We start from the raw sequence: 20,109 nt of genomic DNA on the forward strand, positions 1-20,109 counted from the left end.
TTTTCCCCAATAAAGTGTTTATTTATATTCTTTTTTCCAACTGACAGATTTAAGAACTTGAGGTTTTTGATGACTTCAAAGGGTTTTTGGTTTTAAGGAATGTTTTAGATTGTCAGTGATGGAAATTCGTGGGTTACTATCTCAGAACTTAAATGAGAAGGTGTCTAATTTTTAAAAATAAGGCTCAACAACAAGTCTATTTTGGGGACCCTGGCAGGTTAACATTTCAGAAGAATGGGAGTGGCTGTAAGCTGATGCCTGGTTATGATCTTTTCATTTGGGTAATGTCTTTGGCCACAAGGCCTGGAATTATTTCCCTTTCTGGCTCTGGTCAGAATTGAACTTAAACAAGTGTGAACTGTATAGAGTTTGTGCCCATGATACTCTACAATACAAGGTTTGTTTTTTTAAAAACAAAAAATGGAGAATTTAAGACCTTGATTTTTAATGGTTCATAAATATGCTAAGATATCAAGAGAGGATTTTTAAGATTTTAAGGTTTTAGGAAGGAAAACAAAGATGTGTGAAGTTTCAGCAGTATCTCTGGGTTTTGGGTAGGTACATACGTGTGCATGAGTTATTTACTCTGTGACCAAAAGAAGATATGTATGCTTTTTGTGCTAATAGTCTCAGACTACAGACGGAAGTAGTCAGCGATGAAGAAATCGGTGCTATCTTCAGAAAATAGCCAGGGTTGGGAAAAGTCCAGAGTCACGCTATTGTGAAGAAAAAACACCTGAGAGTGAATTGAGAGCCAAAGGTGTTTTCTAGGAAGTTTGCAGTCCATTCATGGATTTAGCCACACTGTGTTATGAGTGAAGAGACATAGATTTAATTGACATTGACTTCTGTTTTTATATGCTGCTCTAGATAAAGCCAAATTGAAATTGAAATGGGGAAGTTAGACAGATGGGGTTGTAGTGCCTTCTCCCGTCAGAAGCATTGCTCATGGTACTTTGGGCAGTTGGTGGTGCACGACTAGGCCGGACTAGTCCTGCAGAGGCTGCCCACACCCTTCAAGCCTCAGTAATCACTGCTGTGACTGCTTGCTTCTTGCCAAGATATGTCTTTTCAACTGATGCGTATAGGAAAGCAAGTTGTGCCAAAAATCATACCCCCGATTAAAATAAAAATCACCCCCCCCATTATACCAATTTAGAAATGTTTTGATCGAGGAATAATTCTGATTGCTCAGTCAGATATTTTAAAAAAATTATTCACATTTTATAGAATGTAAGACAAAATTGGTTCTCCAGGCAAGGAAGTATGTTTACCCATTTTTAAATTGCTAGTAAGATCATATAATAGTATTGTAAGGGGAAGGAAGGACTTAGAAATATTTATTTATAGGAATACAACTTTTCTAAATTTAAAGTAGACCTTTATATAAATGCCAGTAGTGTGCCACTGGAATAAAACCTTAATAAAATTTCTTCTTTGATGAAAGAAACCTCTCTCTTTTGTATGGGGATCATTTTTCACTGGCAGAATAGTGGCACCACTAGATTAACAATGACCACAGAAAAGTTTCCATATGAAATTGAGATGGCATTTCCATCTGTATTTGGATTATCAAGGTGAATTGACTGTTAAATTATCATTCCCCTTTCAGGAAGTGCCAGAACCTAAATTTGCCTCAGGCATGATTTTATCACTTCCTTCCTGTATTTGCCTGACCATATGGAGATAAATAGTAACAAAAACCAAAACCACTCATGTTTGGTCTGTCTGTCATTGGCCAGAAAGAAGACAACTGCATAATTATAGATAAAGCTTATTTAAAGACATTTTCTTAAGATATTGCTGTTTGGGATTATGTTTTGATTTGGGAAGAAATAAGACTGAAAACAAAAAATAACTTACCAGGATAGTTCACTTAGCCTTGTTAGTTGTAGTAATGGAGAGATCAGGGTATGTACTTGGTTTTAAAAGAAAATCTTGTCCCGAAAGCTTTGTCCCATTCTCAGTGCCTTTTCCCTTTTTGTCCTATACAAATATCTCTTGCCATTTTTGATGATGGCCAAGACAGACCACCTTTCTTTAGCTGTCAGTCTTTTCCCTTAAAGCGTATAAATTTACTTTTCCTTGTGTAGGTCAGCACCACTTAGAGAACACGGAAGGTGAGCAGACATCAAATTGGATCTTGCCTTACCTCCAAACTCATACGAAGGCTGAACTGTGAATCCTTGGTTATACTTTTAGGGGAAAACCATAAAAACCACGTGGTAAAGGAATAACCCAATACAGGGTCAGAAATGACACCAGAAAAGAATACTTTTCCATTTAAAACAAAAGCAAAAACAAACAAGGCACAAGAAACCTGGAGCCTGTTGCGTAAACAGTAAGGCACTTGAATCAGTTTTTCAGTATACTCTGTGACCCCCTTGTTCTCTTCAGAAATGCCAGACACAAAAGCTGAAGATGAAGTGGACTTTGTGAGTAATTGCAGAGAGAGTCCAGTTTCTGAAGAGGTGGCCACAGGGCCCACAGCTGTGCCTGAACTGGGACAAGGCCTGAAGAGCCAGGTGGTAAGTAGCCTTAACAAGTCTGCAGGAGCACAAAATGTGTTGTCCCTGGTTTGCTTCCTGTTATTTACTGCCTTGATTTTGTTTGTTTGTTTGTTTGTTTGTTTTCACAATAACATTTTCCCACTTCTATTATTTCCATTATATAAATATACCACACAGCGAAGTTTTATATTGGGCCCATTTACATGAATCCCTTAGAGAATGTTTAAATTAAAAAAAAAAAAAATTCCTCGTGAGCCAAAGACTTAAATTTGTTATCAATCTTAAGGCTACACAAGATGAGAATCATTTTGGTAAGGAATCTAGTAACCTTTACTGATTCTTCAAAGCGTTCTTTATATTGAAACTGATAGCAGCAAAAACATGATTAACCCCCCCCAATTGTTTGCGCTCTTGTGTTCATTCACTCCATGTTCTTCTGTGTCAGCTTGCAGTTCTCATCAGGTGGCACAGGAATCCGTGTCTCTTTTTTTGTTGTTGTTGCATCATCTTGCTGTATCAGCTCTCCATGTGTGTGGCGCCACTCCTGGGCAGGCTGCACTTTTTATGTGGGGCGGCTGTCCTTGTGGGGCACATTCCTTGCATGTGGGGTTCCCCTACGTGGGGAACACCCCTGTGTGGCATGGCACCCTTTGTGTATGGCAGCACTGCGCATGGGCCAGCTCAACAGACAGGCCAGGAGGCCCTGAGTTTGAACCATGGACCTCCTATATGGTAGGTGGATGCTCTATCAATTGAGCCACATTCACTTCTTGAGATTTTAATTTATAGCTCAACACTACAGTCTAAAATGAAGTATGTTGTTTTTAGTGATGGAAAATGAAAAGATAGGTTTAAAAAAAAAATAACATCTTTATTAAGATATAACTCACATACCATAAAACCCACCATTTAAAGTGTACAATTCATTGGCTTGTAATATATTTACAGGGTTGTGCAACCATCACCACAGTCTGATTTTGGAACATTTGCATGAAGTCCTAAGAGAAACCCCCTACCCACTAACAATCCCTCCTCATTCCCCTGCTTTCTTCCCAGCTCCTTGCAGTCACTAATCTACTTTTTGTCTATGGGTTTGCCTAGTCTGGGCATTTCATATAAATGGAATCTTACAGTTTGTGGTCCTTTGTGACTGGCTTCTTTCACTTAGCATGTTTTCCAGGTTCATCTGTGTTGTAGCATTTATCAGTATTTCATTTCTTTTAATTGCCAAATAATATTCTATGTATGGATAATACCACACTTTATTAGACATTTGGATTGTTTTCTACTTTTTGACTGTTGTGAAAAACACTCCTGTGAATATTTGTGTACAAGTTTTGTGTGGACCAATGTTTTCATATACCTAAGGGTGGAATTTTTGGGTCATAAGGTAATTGTATGTTTGATATTGCAGTAGGTTTTTGTTTTGTTTTTTTGCAGTAGATTTTTTTAATGTTTTTTACCTCAGGGTCCTGAGGTTATTTTTCCCTTGTTTAAAGAAAGCTATTAACTTTTGAAAGAAAGGAATGTAGACTTGTTGAGAGAAACAGTGCTCTATGCTTTAGATTCCCTGGTAGCCAAAGGAAAACCTGTAGTAAGCTTAAAATCAGGTTACTGGGCTAAATACTACATCATTCTTCCTTGGCTAGTGGAAAACTAAGTGTACTGTTTTTGCTTTTCAGAGGACTAAATGGTGTTTTCTTTCCCTTCAAGATATTCCAGTAGGTACAGTTCGAGTGTATGAACTATGATAAATAAGCTTCTTGTATTGGAGTACTGTGGTGGGAAGGTGTTGACTGTTCTGACCCGCCCCTTAGATAATATTCATGACTAATGCCTGGGTGGCTACTTGCGTAGCAGGCATTTTTCAGACTAATGTTTCTTTTGCCCCTGGGGGAGAAAAAGAACACACCCTGCATGGGTGCTTGTGCCTTTGTTTCCAGAAATCCCTAAAAAGGGAAGGAAAAAACTCACATCCTTGAATTCAAATGCCTCTGTTTTTCAGTCCAGCGTGTTTGAATCTAGCCTGGTCCTTTAGCTGTAGACCCTTTGGTTTCTGATGAAATTCCTAAATGTATCTTGTCTACCATAAAGAAGAAAGTATGGACAACTTTTTTAAAAAGTCCCTCCTCTTCCAGTCTCTTTTCTCTTTTACTCATGTGTACATTCTCTCTTTAGCTTTTGGAGTTGAGAGAGATAATATTCCTCTGTTTGTTCAAGATGTCTCTTTTTAGAGATAGAAAACTCTGGAGAGTCACAAGACTAACTCAGAGTCAGACCCAGCTGGAGAGGAGAGCTTGGAGTTGGCACGTTCCTCTGACTCACCCTAATCTCTGTGACTGCTGGACTTGCTTTAAAACAACTATATAGTTTCTCTGGTATTGGGTGGATCTCTGTGCCTTACACTTTGTGTCTGCCCCCACTTTCTATATTCTATAGCTGGAGACAGCATATGTCAGAGATTTTCTAATTTAAATAGTGGTGGTTTTTATGTTCGTGTTATAATGAAGTGAAATGTAACCAGTTACCTTTTCTCCCTGTTGTTTTGCTAAACTTACCCTATTTGCTATGAATGGAAAGAATAAAGTATAGGTACACAATTTTAATTTTTCCCATTTTCTCTTGTTTCCTAGTCATATACTTGATCATATGGAAAGGATCTACATATTCTGTATTCATTGTGTAGATTTTCACTGGGGCAGAGGAGAGCAGGGATTGGAAGGTTTTTTTAATAATGGGCAGATAGTAAATCTTTTAAGCTTTGCAGGTAATACAGTCTCTATTACAAGTAGTCAGCTTTGCTGTTGTAGTTTAAAAGCAGTGAAGACAGTATGTAAATGAATGAGTGTGGCTGTGTTCCAGTAAAATGATATTTATGGATACTGATACTTGAATTTCATATAATGTTCACATCTTGTGAAAAATATGCTTCTTTTGATTTTTGTTTTGTGGTGAAATCTCTAGTTATTAAACTGGAATGTAGAAGGCAGGGAGTTCTGGTTCTGTGACTTCCCTGAACTAGCTGGTTTTTTTAAAAGAAGACTTAGTCTCTTAGGAGCACAACTTCCTTCTCTCTACTCATCTTTTAGCCCTTACCATCTGGATTTTGTGTTTGTAGTCTAAAAAGGGTTAAAAGCTTGTAATTGTAGTTGAGGGTGGAGTGGCATTTGTTTAATATTATTTAATCCCATCTTTCTGCTACATGCCCAGTCTGTGTTGGCCTTGGGAATAGGCCAGTCATTGCTTCCTGGAATCATCCACTTCCAATTGGCAAGACGTGAAGAATCTATATTTCTTATGCTTTGCTATTGACTGGAAAACCTAGAAGTTTGGTGAATTTGGAGCAGTTATCTAGTAAATATACAAAATCCACTTTAAGTTCTTATGGGGGGGTTGGGGGGTATCTTCTGTTTCCTAAGTTTCTTATGAACATATATAGCTCTCAGAGGATGGGGATCTCTGTTGAGAGTGGCACTGCCAAGGATTTAAAGAAAAAAGGTTCCTGTTTTCTTTATTCTGGGGTTTGGTATTTACCGGGCACACTGAAGAATAATTTTTCAGCCCTTGATCTACTTGACACATTGTACTATAAATATACTGTTTATAGTCACAAATGTTTAAAATCATGGTTCATAAAGGAATTAGACAATATCAAGGTTAATGTTTGTATAAAATTATTAGCCATGTGGAACAGTTAATTCAGCAAGTGGCATATCTTGTCAGGGTGCTCATTGTCTAGCAGCCAAACACTAAAAACAAATAAATGTAAAACACAATTATAAAATCCCAGATATTGACTCTTAGGTTCCTGGAAAAGTCTGTTCTTCATTTAACATCCTCTCCTCCATTGGAAAAGCATTTTAAATCAGAGCCTTGCCCCGCCTTTTATAACAAACAGCCAAACATCAAATTAATGTTTCCATTATTTAATTATTAATATAATTAATAAAAATTTCCATTTTTAATTATTTTTACAGCAATATTAATATGTTTCTTTAGGGTTGTGAAAGGGGCAGCATTAATCTCAGATTGCTTCCTATTAAAATCTCTTTTATTATTATGTTTTAATGGGACACTATGTTTTCTTTCTCTTATCTTAGGGGTAAGCTTGCAATTCCATCCTTAGTCCTATTGTCTGGTTAAAAGCTTTTACATTTTGTGAGCCTGTTCAAAGCATGGCAGTTCTTAGGGCTTTTTGTTTTTTAAAGATTTATTTTTTATTTATTTCTCTCCCCTTCCCCGCCCCCTCCCCTACCCACCCCCAGTTGTCTGCTCTCTGTGTCCTTTCACTGCATGTTCTTCTGTGTCCACCCGTATTCTTGCCAGCAGCCCCTGGAATCCGTGTCTCTTTTTTGTTGCGTCATCTTGCTGCTTCAGCTCTCCATGTGTGCGGCGCCATTCCTGGGCAGGCTGCACTTTTTTCGTGCTAGGTGGCTCTTCTTACAGGGTGCATTCCTTGCACACATCAGCACTGCGCGTGAGCGAGCTCATCACACGGTCAGGTCTTGGGTTTGAACCCTGAACCTCCCATATGGTAGGCGGACACCCTATCTGTTGGGCCAAATCTGCTTCCCTCTTAGGGTTTTTGACAACGAATTTAGCAAGCCAGAACAGTGGCATTCAAAATGGCTTACACATCCCACCTGTCCATCATTAGGAACTTTTAAAAAACATTTTCTTTAAATTTTTTATTTTGAAAAAGGTCTTTATAAAAAATGTATGTGCTGTCATATTTACATACATAGTTTCGTGGTATATGCATCATCTAGATAAAGGCAGATTGGCTTCTTTCTGACCTGTCAGTAAGTCTTCTCTGCATACATTTGGCATTTAAGGAAATCAGTCTCCTCCCCCTCCACCCCAATTGTACTTTCAGGTCCAAAGCTAGAGCTAGTAACAACCACAGGGAAACTGAATCCTCAGCTTTTTCACATAAATTTTTTGAAAACTCTTTCTACTGTCCTCTGAGAGTTTCCATGAAATTCTGCAATGGAATTATTTTTTTAACCCCCCCTTCCCCCTTATGGCTTTTTGCATGCTGTCTGCTTTCTGTGTCCATTCCCTGTGTGTTCTTCTGTGTCTGTATTTATTTTATTTCCCCTCCCCCCTTGTAGCTTGCTTGCTCTCTGCTCTCTGTGTCCATTTGCTGCATGCTCTTCTGTGTTTTTGCTTGTCTCCTTTTTTTGTTGCGTCACCTGGCTGAGTTGGCTCTCCATGGTGCTTGCGGGCTGGATGCACTCCACAGTGCTTGCGGGCTGGGCAGCGCTCCACAGTGCAGGTGGCATATTGTGGCGCTTGGCGGGCGAGCCTGCCTTCACAGGAAGGCCTCAGGGCGCAAACCCAGGGCCTCCCGTGTGGTAGGCAGGAGCCCAACTGATTGAGGCACAGCCACTTCCCTGCAATGGTCACTTTTGCAAATAATCTAGAGTAGGTAGTTGCAGGAAAGAAATGTCTTAAAGAACCCCAGCTTATAAAACCACAGTGGCAGAATAACCAAAAATAATATAAAGGGTGTAATTTAATGATACGGCTGTGCAAATTTTAAACAACCTTCAGTAAGTTAATTCATTCCTCTAGTCTCTATTTTCTCCTCTATGTAATGGTGAAATAATCTTTAAAGTTTTTTCCCCAGCCCTTAATTTAAAAAAAGAAAAGATTTATTTATTTATCCCCCTCGCCCCTTGTGGTTTGCTTGCTGTCTGCTCTCTGTGTCCAGCTCCATGTTCTTCTGTGTCTGCTTAGCTCCCTTTGTTATGTCATCTTGCTGCATCAGCTGTCCGTGGGCATGGGCCAGCTTGCCTTCACAGGGAGGCCCTGGGTTCGCTTCCCAGGGCCTCCCATATCATAGATGGGAGCGTGATTGATTGAGCCACATCCGCTTCTCCAGCACTTAATTTTTGAGCAGTCTGTGATTCTAAAATGACTGGTTTTAATTCATAAATTTTGGAGTGTATCTTAAGTTTGGACCGAAAGATCAATCATTTAGGTACTTTTAAAAATCATTTGCTTTAACCGCTACATTTTTAAGTGATCACCTTTTTCTTGAACATTTTCCAAGGTGTTTTGCTCTGGGGAAGAAGTTTCTTATATTAAAATCTTTTTTTGCTCATAGAACTGAATTGCTGGCTATGTGTACATTGGTGGGGCGGCGGAGGGGTGGAGTGCACTCTTCTTTTCCTTCTTGGGACCAAAGAACTGAATTTGATTATTATCCTTTCTTCTGTTTCTTACCACACTTCATTTCCTTATCTTTTGTTCTTCTATATCTCATTATATTAAGATCCAAGGATAGTAGCCAAGCATAATGGAAAGATGGAGCTCAGTAAACCAATGTTTTAATCCCAGTTCTACCACTTGCTGAGTAACCTTGATTCATTTACTTAACCTCTTTGAGGTGCAGTTTCGTCATCTGTAAATTTGGTGTAATGACATCTACTTAAAGAGGTATTTGTACCAACTAGAGTGTGTGTCAGCATAGTGCCTAGCATATAGTAGGTATTTTATAAGTGGTAGGTATAAATTTAATCTTATTTTATACTATAGCTCGGGAATTTAGACCCACTCTTAAGACTTTATAGGTAAATGATTTTAAATGGGTGATGGCTGAGATGGTCTTGGGAAAAATTACCAATTATTATATCAGACAGTGGTAGTTCTCATGTTACTTTATGTGAGAATATACCAATACTTGATGCAACAAAGACTCCTTGGTCACTTGGCAATGCACAGGGCCTTTCCCTTCTCTTCCACGTTCCACTAATATTCAACCTCTTGCTGTTCCCTCTGTGACTTTCTCTCTATGTTTTTAAATTTCATTCTGCTTATAAAGGAATAGGATTAAAAACCATCATGACTGAGTTGGGCCATATGTTAACCGAAGTAAGTTCCTACTTAAAATGGGCTCATACCCACAGGAATGGATTAAGTTTAAGAATATATTTTTCTGGGATACCTAGCTCTCCACGGCAGATGCCCTCTCCAGTAATCTTCATCTTTAACTATGGAAATAATAGCATACAGAAAAGGTGCTTATACTCAGTTTTATTTCTGAAATCGTTTATTTCTTTGCTGTTTTTTTCTGTCTTTTTTGCTTATTTGGTACAAAAAAATTCTCTTGTATTCATTTACCCCACTGAATCATCTATAAGCAAAATTCTTTTTAGACAGAAGCAGCCTGGGGAAAAATGGGTTGGGATCAGGCCTCTCCTTAACAGGCTGCACTACTGGCAGAGATAACTGAAGAAAATCCAGAGGCACCATGTCAACCTCTTGTGATTGGACCAGCATCTGGATCAGTCTGGAGAAGGATATGTGACAAGAAGCACTATAGCCTGTGCAGTGTGTAATCTTCATTTTGTGGGCAATGGGATATTCATTCTAAGAGGCTCAGGAGGTTTTCCAACTGACTTGTTAGTAGGGGAAGCATGGAGAGAGCCCATCTATATGTATGCCTGAGTCCCCTATCTTAATTACTTTTAACAAAGAATCCAACAGTAAATTATGCTGTTGGAATGTATTCCCTTCCTCAAGAAGGTGTCACTGTTGTGCATTTCTTATCTTAAAAGAAACCATTAATCTGCAGACACCCATTGTTTTGTATACTGATCCTTGTAATAGAAGCTGGGGATGCCATGATGGGTAAAATAGTAAGTTATTTTCCATCCCTTCAGGAAGCTGTATTGGGAGAGCTAAAGACATGAATCAGTAGTTTACATCTGGCTCATACGAGCTGCTTGCACCACTGTCCCTTCCACTGGTAGTGGCATTATACCATCAGGCGTTATGTGGGACTCTGCTGAAATGTTTCACTCAAGGGATTTTCCCCTTTTCCCTGCCTTAATAAAATAGGGGGTTGGTTTTTTCATTCCAGTTCCAGAAAGTGATGTATGCGTCATAGTTGTTTTGCTGTGGAACAGTTCCTGTCGCTGTGGCATCGTACACAACACAATAGGCTGTGCTCCTTCCTAGGAGCCATTTGGTTTTCCTAATGGGGTGATCTAAGGGAGGAAAATAGAGTCCTGGCCCTTCCTCATTAGCGTTGAAAGTTGGTACAGTGTCTGCTTCACGTCATGCTCCGGTAGATTGATTTTCTTTTTATCTGAGGCTCTTCTTTCTTCTTGAGTCAGGGAAAGAATTTAATTCCTGGCTTTCTTGATATTGTATTTTAATGCAATTGCTATTACAGTTGAACCCAGTAAAAGGAATACCTGAAAGCTGTGGCAAGAAATAACTGTTTTAAAACTGGTATATATTACATGGACAGAACTCATAGGTTTGCTTTTTGAGACTTTGAGAAAGAGTTTGTCATTTGTGCCCACCCCAACCCTCCAAGCTTCTATGAAGCCACTGGAGGATCTTAAAGAGATGCTGGTTTTGAATAAATATAACTGATTGACCTCTGCTGCTTAGTGTCATTGTTAAAATGTGTCTCTTCTTATACACTTTTTTTGTTTTTGTTTTTGTTCCTACCTACTTTGACTCATACTGAGACACCGATTGTGCTTTTAGTTGTTCCTGGAGGTGGGGAACAAGCTCATCAGTGCCTATAAATGCCCAATTTTCTTATCTTTGATTCCTGATGGGGATCGGTACTGCCATGTCTGTTTCTTGGCTTGGCTCTTGGGAGGAATGGGGGTTAAATAAAAATAAAATAATTCTTTCCCTTTTAGGAGCATCGCCTCTGAATCAGTCTTGCTGTTTTTTAAACTTGGACTCACCCTATGAGCAATCTAATACCTGCCATCTATTAGGAGACAAATATGAAGGTGCCCTAAAATACGGTGGATGTGAAAAGTTGCCTTGATCCTTCCTCTTTTAAGGCTAGTTAGTGGTAGTGTGCAGCAAGAGAGGGAATTAGCAAAAAGGAAAAGGAAAGAAGGAAAGGAAGGAGAGTTGAATATGAGAGCCAAAGAATAACTAAACATGAGTTTCTGCATTTTACCAAGCTCTAAAGCAGGGTTTCTTATCGAAGGGTCCATGGAATGGTTTCAGGGGGTCCGTGAGCTTGATTTGAAAAAATTTGACTTACTATCTTTATTTCTTACTGAAATCTAGCATTTCCTTTACTTATGAATATATGCAGTAAATTAAAGTAGTATTCCGTGACTTTCCCCAACAGGCAAAGGGGTCCATGGAACCAAAATGTTAAGAACCCCTCCTCTTAAAGGCATGATATTGGCAACAGGTATGAAAAGACCCAAGTTGTCTAATTCTTCTAGCAGTTGTTGTAAGTTCTTGTAGTTTATTGCCCCAGCATAAAGTGGGGAAGATGAGAATAGGGAGAGAAGAAAAAGCTAGCTGACTCTTCTTCTCTGAAAAGCATTTTCTAATATGGCAAACTTCTCTAGTGGGGGGAGATAATTATACAAATCTAAAGTGAAAAATAGGAATTGTGAAATATTTTAAAAACAGCCAATGTGGCTCAAGCAGTTGAGCGCCTGCTTCCCACACTGGAGGTCCCAGGTTCTGTTCTAGGTGCCTCCTAAAACAAACAACAAGCAAAACATGAAAAAACCAACTCAGGGTTGCCAGTATGGCTCAGTGGTTTGAGTGCCACCTTCCCACATAGGAGGTCTGGTTCAATCCCTGGCCCCTGGTACCACACATGAAAAAGCGGGGTTCTTAGATAATAGACAGTTACGCCAAGGAAAGTTGACAGCTGTCGCTCACTGGAGCCAGTGCTGGACCATCTTTAATATCATAGACAGGACTTAATAAATGTTGGCATCCATTTTCACAAAAGAAATGTTCTTTTAGGAAGTTCTTTCCTCGTCGGTAAAATAGACTCTAAAGTGAATTGCCACCAGTTTTGATTTGGTAGCACCTAGGTTGAAGTTCTTTTAATATATAGAATGGTGTATGTGCATATGTATATATATGAATACACTGTGATTTCCCATTATTTGGGTAAAAGAAAATAAAATTTTTCAAGACCTCTTGTAAAATTTCTTTTTTAAAAGATGTCTAAATAAAGGGAAGTACAAGAAGTATGCAATAAAGGCAAATACGCAGTTGTCTCTTTTTTATGTAATCTGAATTTTTTATAAATAGTAATTAAAACAAATTCATGTCACTGATTTTAAATTTAAACAAGACAGAATTTTAAAGGGAAAATAACCCCTCTACTCCCCCAACCCCCAAATAGAAAGCACATGTATTCTGATGACCACAAGCAGTAGCTGAGTAGCTGAGCTGAGAGATTGCTCGCCTTTGTCAGGAAGACCATGCTTTTAACCTTCCATTTCTTAGTGGTGGTTCCTCATAATGTGCCCCCCCCCAATGTAAAAACTCTTTTCCAAGACAAACAAAATTAAAAGAATGGCCTTGTTTTACTTTTATTTCTGGCTTAATAGAAGACACTTGGAGTCTCATATTGCTTCTGCATTCAGCTGTTGCTTTGGTTGGAGTAGCTGAAGAAAATCTAGCCTCACACTAGATATATGCTTAGAAAAGAGAGGAATATTTTAGTAGTCATTCCAGGTAATTATGATACTCATCTTTTACAGTAGATCAAAATTGACAAGTGGTAGTTTCTTATAAGTTATTTGCAATGTGGAATCTGAAATATCAGTTAACTTTTTCTGCTCTGTCACATTAAAATCCATTGGTCAGTCTATCTTGCACTTTGAATGGATGATTTTGTAACATCATAACACTGCTTATTTGAAACATTGGTTCATTGAGTAACAAAAACCTCTTCTAAATGTTAAACCATTTCATTCTACAATATCAAAATGCCACATTTGTTATCCTCACCACCAGTCTCATCAGAAATGTAAATCTTCAAGTATTGGGAAACTAGCAAGCTCACAGTGGTAGAAACAAGTTTTCCAAAAGTCTCATTTATACTTGAAAGTCTGACTTTTATCTTTAGCAGTAAATAGTTGTTTCCCTTGAAGTGACAGACTTACTATATTCTTTTTCAGGAAAGTTTCCAAGTTCTAAATAACCATTGTCAGTACCCCTCTGTTTGAGAACATATCGGGCCTCTCCTGGATGGGAGTCCACCTCCTTCTCACTCATTATGTATGTCTCCACCTACTGATACAACACATTATGACAAAATGATAACTCACACATTCTCTAGAAGACTGCCCCAGGTATGCCCTGACCTGAATGCCCCCCCATCCAGTACCCTAAACCAGTAATGTAAACCATTTGCCATGATTAGTGGGCATGTTTTCAATATTCTTATTAATACATCAGTTGTAACAATGTACCATCCTCATATAAAAAGGTTATTGATACGAGAAGGGGGAGGATACTGGATATATGGGAGTCCCCTGTGTTCTGTATGTGACTTTACTGTAGCTTAAAATTTCTTTGAAGACAAAATGTAAAAAAGTAATATGCTGGGGAAGAAATGGAAGGACAACAGAGATATTTCAGTGATAAAAGGGAAAACATCAAAAAACTAAAAATATATATTTTCCATTATTTTTTAATATCCCAATTAAAAATTTTATTTTTTCTAAATTATGTATTTTATTTCTTATGTTTAAAGCTATCATTATTATTTCATTTTCCTTTAATTGTATTTGGCGATATTCTTGGCTTCATTTTTGAAGAAGTTTTGGATCACAGAAGGGTTAAAACTGTGTCAGGGGAGGATCTTCGGTGTGAGATGTCAGTGATGGGGAATACATGGGAGGAAGTTCACCTGGATGTACATATATGGTATATAAATGTGTTCAGATGTTAATGGGGCATTGTCACAGTGGTTGGAGAGTCACATAATAACTGAAAGAATATTGAATTCCCATTCTGGGGAGCTCTGCCACGTTCTCGAATGGAACAGCAACAATCTCCCAAGTGTAGGAGCAACAACTAGTGAAGAAGGATGGTGCATTGGTGGGCCCTCGATATTGATGACTATGCTTTTGAGCCTTTGCTCTTGAAGTTGTAACTTAACTTACTGCTGTAGGATGCCTCAGATTTACCTTCCGAGAGCCTCCGTGTTGCTCAAATGTGGCTTCTCTCTCAGACAAATGCAGCATATAAATGCATTACATTCCCTGGGATGTGGAACATGACTCCTGGGGATGAGCCTCCCTGGCACTGAGGAATTACTACCAAGTATCAGCTAGCAATGCAACTGGAAAAAGACCTCAAATAAAAGGAGGAAAAGGTAAAAGACAAATGAGTTTATATGGCTAAGAGACTTCAAAGTGAAGTCTCTCCCTTCTATTTGAACCTATAGTTGGTGCTGGAGTTGGTAGGTGTATGTCCAAGAGACTTGAATCTTTGGGTTGTCTATGTGCCAGCTGGGCCCTGAGCTTCAGTGGAGTTGTAACACCTACTCTCCAGTTCATTGGACTCATCTAGGACAACTAACAAGAGGAGGTAAAAATGGACAACCACCATACCAAGGAACCAAGAGAGTCTACAACTGCAAGCAAGAGAATCCCACCATCAGCTGTATGGGATCAAGGCCCCCCTCTCAATGGTGAGCATCACCATCCCACAGTCCTCAGGATTGGGGAATAAAATGTTGGCTAGAGTGGACTTACTGGTATTCTACTATAGACTTATTGTGATTCTAGCAATGGAAGAAATTCTATCATTGATGTGGAGACAGTGGCCACTGGAGGTGCTAAAGGCAGGGAGAGAGAAAAAAAGGTGTAATATGAGGGCATTTTCGAGACTTGGAATTGTCCGGAATGACAGTGCAACGACAGTTACAAGCCATTATATATCCTGCCATAACCTAGAGAATTGAGTGGGAGAGAGTGTCAACTACAGTGTAAACTATAATCCATGCTTAGTGGCAGTGATCCAAATGCATTCATCAGTTGCAATGAATGTACCACAATACTGGAAGAAGTTGTTAATGCTGGGAAAGGTGGGAGGTGTGAGGAGTGGGGCATATGGGAATCCCTTATATTTTTGTGTGTAACATTTTGTGTAATCTAAGTATCTTTTTAAAAAATAAATTTACCATGCAAAAAGTAGCTAGTTTAATTCACAGCTTAAACAAAAGCACATATTATTTTTCTCAAGACAATGATATACCTCCATGTGCAGCAGAAGTAGTTTGTGTACTTTCTGTTTCATCAGCGTAGATGATTAGCTTGACATGTATTCAAAGGTTGAAATAATTTTTAGAGTTTCATCAAGGGCATTCTTATGTGGAAATGGCTTTTAAAGTAAAAGTGAAGAATGTAATGATGACTGGTTCAGTTTTGTACTACTGCCTTATTTGTGCTCAGACACTGCCCCTCAGAGTAAATGTCAACACAGTATAAAGGGCAAACAACATCTTAGTATTACCATGAAAATAGTTTTGGCCCCACAGATAACCTGAAAAGGTGTCTGGGACCCTCAGGGTTTTGTGGATGCAGGTTGAAAAGTAATATTCAATTTTTCTGACACTTATTAAAAGTAAATCAAATGACTTCCTAGTTTTCAAACTCTGTGGTGTGGCATACCCAGATTTGACAGTCTGGCTCTTGAGGTTTTGTGCGCAGTCCCGTCAGTTATACTGTTCCATCCTACAGTCCACCTGCCAGTCACACCAGAGTTCCTTTTATCTGTTAAAACCCCTCACTGTACACACTACATGCTCATTGGTATTCTCTGCCCAAAGTGCATCCTGACATCTGCCTGGGAACTCTTTGATTCCTTAAGACTCAACTCAGATATCATCAGTCTTGTGCTGCCTTCTTCACTCTTTCAGGCAGAGCTGCTCCTATTGTGTTATCTTCCTCCTTCCTCCACCACCTCCCCAAAGATCTATTGGAATGGTCATGTGTTTCCTGTGTCCTGTTCTGTGTTGCACTGGGATCCCTGCTACCTCCCGATAACAACCCTGCTTTTACCATGCTTTTATGCACAATAACCTGTCACATTGCCACACACAGAGGAGGCATTTCTAATGGTTAATGTATGCTGAGCAACTTGAAATGATGCAGAACTTCTGCAAGACTGAGCTGTAGCCAGTTGCCATTTTCTTCTGAATGCCATATGAAAGTATATTTATGCATTTATTGATACCTGTACTTCAGGGCACTGATAACCTTAAGTAGTTTCCTTTCAAAATCCTTTTTCCTTCGCAATTATGTTTGAAGCTTTGTTAGTTGAGAGGAAAAATCTGGTTTAATCAGTATGGCAGGAGTGGTACTTAAAAATCAGGTGGAAAAGATGATATGATGCTGTACAGAGAACCCATTGATATGAGTACTTAGGACTGAGTCAAGAAATGTAAGTAGTTCATCTTTCTGTCTATGTAGAATTTGGATGATTGCCGTTGTAGTGAAATTGAACAGGTCTAAAGCCCTGGTTTATCAGCATGGGAGTTGGAGGCCTAGAAAAACTCTGCTTGTATGAAAGAAAGATAATAACAATAAGCCATGTTAAATAATGCTGCGCTCTTTTAAAGACCACTAATGCTTATTATTAACATCTCCATGGATGAGGCAGGAAAGAGATAGTAATAATGGTCTTACAGGTGACAAGTTGGAGGGACAGAGCAGAGGCCTTAGGTGTTCTGCTCAGTCTACACTAGGAGTTTAGGGGTGGGGGTGTGTGGTTCCCTGATAATACTTTATTCTCTTGTGTTACTTACCCTATTCCCATGGACTACCTGATTTGCTAGCTGTGCTGTCCTTGACATAGCAAACAGCCGGTCAGTACTGTGCAATCTTCTGAGTCATTACATGCAAATATCTTTGGAGAAATTGTCAGAAGGCTTCCATGAAACTTGGTCTCGAATAATTAGCCATTTTGTGTGGCATTTATTTCAAAGTTTCACTGGGACCAATGGATTTCTTTTTTCAAGGTTGGTATTACAGACATATATTCATTCCAGAAAGACATCTGCATTGAGAAAAGAAAGAGAGCGAAAGGCATTAACATATCAGTTTGTTAATTATGAACAAATAAAATAGTAATCTGGAAATCAGTAAGTATTTGGTCAGACAGATCTCCAGAATAAAAGATCCTGCAGAACCCACTGAAACTGCAATTTATATTTTAAAAAAGCATTCAATGTAGATATACAGGTTCTTCCATTTACTGGCTAATCTTTTATGAGTTCTACTTATTGATTAAGTTCAGCTATTAATGTAATTTGTTTGTAGCAGGCAGAATAGATGTTCTTTTTCTCCAGTGCTTATCTCTCTAAGAAAAGTCTATGGGTTAAATAAATTTATAAATATAGAAGATTCTAAAACTATATTGCTTGCTCCAGTTTGATCTACTTCTTGAGGATGAGTTGTCTGAGAGATCCTCCTCAGACAGAGAACTAGGTATTTATACATTCACGCAGGCATTATTGTTAAATGCTAAGGCCAAAACCTATAAGAAATCCAAAGAAATAGGAAATGTCTTGCTCCAGGAGACTTGTTAAACAGGCACCCAGATAGTTAGGCTAATCAATGGGTCCTTTCAGTGTAGTAGGAGTTTTAACACAGTCCTAATAGAGTCAGAGGAAGTATAGGCCAGTTTTTTAAACTGAGGTATTAGGGGAGCTTTAAGGTTTATCTGGTTTTGCATAGATGGGGAAGAATAGGAGGGCAGGATCAAGATCATGGACACAGCCAGATGTGAGATCTGCAGGAGCCCAATTAAGTTGAGTGGTGTGAATGCAGTAGGAGAGTCTTGCAAGCAGAGGTAATAAAAGTGGTGCCATGCTTTTCTACTGGAGTCTCCTCTTAGAGCCAAGTCCTCTTTGTCCCAATGGTGCTGGTATTTCAGCATGCCTTCTGGGTGGGGATTGTTTAGGGACACTTTAAGTTCAGTCCAAATTAGGCTCTTGGGGATTGGCCAGGAAAAATCTATAAATATCTGTCTTTTCTTACTTCTTTCCCTTGTGCCTCATTGAAGAGGCTTTTTTCTTTCTTTCTAAGTCAGACGACTCTGTCTGTGTTTCCAGATCTATGTTGGTCTTTTTAAAGAAGTATTTCTCTGTGAAGCAGCTTGGCATTCAGATGCTCAACAGCTTCTTTAGTCTTAATTTCTGCGGTAGTTACCTACCTTTTGCAATTGTTAGAGAACACCAGAAAACTTAACTTTCCCTCTCTCTGCTTTCTTGTTCCACGATATAAAATATTTCCAGCAGAAAACATGGTGGCCTGACTCAAAGCAAAGGCATTTATTTATTTATTTTTCAAATCTGACTTGGGTCAGAGTTCACCATAGTTAGTGGGTTTATTTTATATACAACCTTGTAGGCTGAATACTGCTTTAAAAAATTATAAACAGATGAATTTTACTGGTACATATTAAATAAAACAGTTCATCCAAAGTATATAATCAGTAGTTTTTGGTATAATAATATAGTTGTGCATTCATCACTTCAATCATTATTAGACCATTTTCATTATTTCAATAATAGTAAAAAAAACAAGTAAACAAAGTTTTGTCTTTTAACTTATTTTTTAATGAGGCAAAAAATACAAGATAAAAATAATAGCACTCTACTTATATAGTACTTATGCCAAAGGCACTCTACAAAATGCTTTGCATACACTTTCCCCTCAAATATATTTTTATGATAACATCCTTATGAAACAAATTCTCATACTTTAATCTGGAATAAACAGAGTTAGGTTGTACTTCCTTGAACTTTCTCAGAACATTAAAATATCTGGTCTAGTTGAATACAGTTATCAGAATACAGTGCTCCAAATGGTAGTCTCTGAATGAACAGAACCAGGTTTCCTTTGAGGATGACCGACTGCCCAAATTGACCTGGCAGTAGTGTTGAAAGGTAGGTTTTTTTAATGAAGAGTTTTTCCCTTTTCACTTTGCTTTGTCTTTTGGACAGTTGATGAAAAGAGCAAGTTATAGTTGTATATTTTCTGGAAGGCATGACTGTACAGTGGTGTATGTTTGCTTGGAGGGATGAGGGAAGTCTTCCATGGGAAGCTGACTCATTTTTTTGGCTTGTCTGACAGAGTGACTATACTAGAGCTGTTCTTTCTGCCATGAAGTAAAAAATAATAAGTCGAGCAGTTTCCTAAAATAATACATTTTCTTTTTATATGGGCTTCAAAAATGTCCTAAGGTTACAGTTATTTCGAACGGCATATTCATGTCTGGCCAGGACTTTTATCCTTTTAATTCAGAAACTCTTTTAGATCATTCAACTTTTGTATATATAACACTGGCAAAACAATTTTTTTAATCTCTTTTAATACCTAAATTTTGTCAGTCATTGATGGAAACATTTTAGAATTACAGTTGAGGTAGTGAGCTAAGACATAATTAGTTATCTAGACTTTGTATGTCTAGTACAGTGTTTGGCACTCTAGGAGAGAAATTAAAGAAATGAAGATTGGTTGCCTTTTTAAGGAGCTTATTGTAGCAGTGAGCAATACAGGGCACCGTCAGGGGAGTGCATCCTAATTGTGGAATTGTGGGCCACCAATTTTATTCTTACCTTGAAGAATAGTAGTAGAAAATGGGATTGGATAAGGATTTTGGAGCAGTATGAAATCCAGACAAGGGGGGATGATATGAAGACTTGGTTTTAAAGTAAACTTTATTATTTCAACTTCAAAAATAAAATAACAGATAAAAGGCAGCTTAACAAATTATGGAAGCATTACTTTTAAAATGTCTGTACAGGCAGATTTAGCTCATTTAATCCTAAAAACAA

The 20,109-nt window shown here is 38.4% G+C and overlaps 1 protein-coding gene across 13 annotated transcripts in view; it reads left to right on the forward strand.

Annotated features, from left to right (window-relative positions):
- AKAP13 (A-kinase anchoring protein 13) overlaps positions 1–20,109 on the forward strand; it is a 390,788-nt gene that overhangs the window by 215,949 nt on the left and 154,730 nt on the right. For all 13 annotated transcript variants that reach the window (XM_071214350.1, XM_071214349.1, XM_058294653.1 and 10 more), the window contains one exon: positions 2,398–2,528. In XM_071214350.1, coding sequence (XP_071070451.1) covers positions 2,398–2,528 — 131 coding nt within the window. The remainder of the gene's footprint in view (positions 1–2,397; positions 2,529–20,109) is intronic.

The sequence above is a fragment of the Dasypus novemcinctus genome, chromosome 3, assembly GCF_030445035.2.
Source record: "Dasypus novemcinctus isolate mDasNov1 chromosome 3, mDasNov1.1.hap2, whole genome shotgun sequence".
Lineage (NCBI taxonomy): Eukaryota > Metazoa > Chordata > Mammalia > Cingulata > Dasypodidae > Dasypus > Dasypus novemcinctus.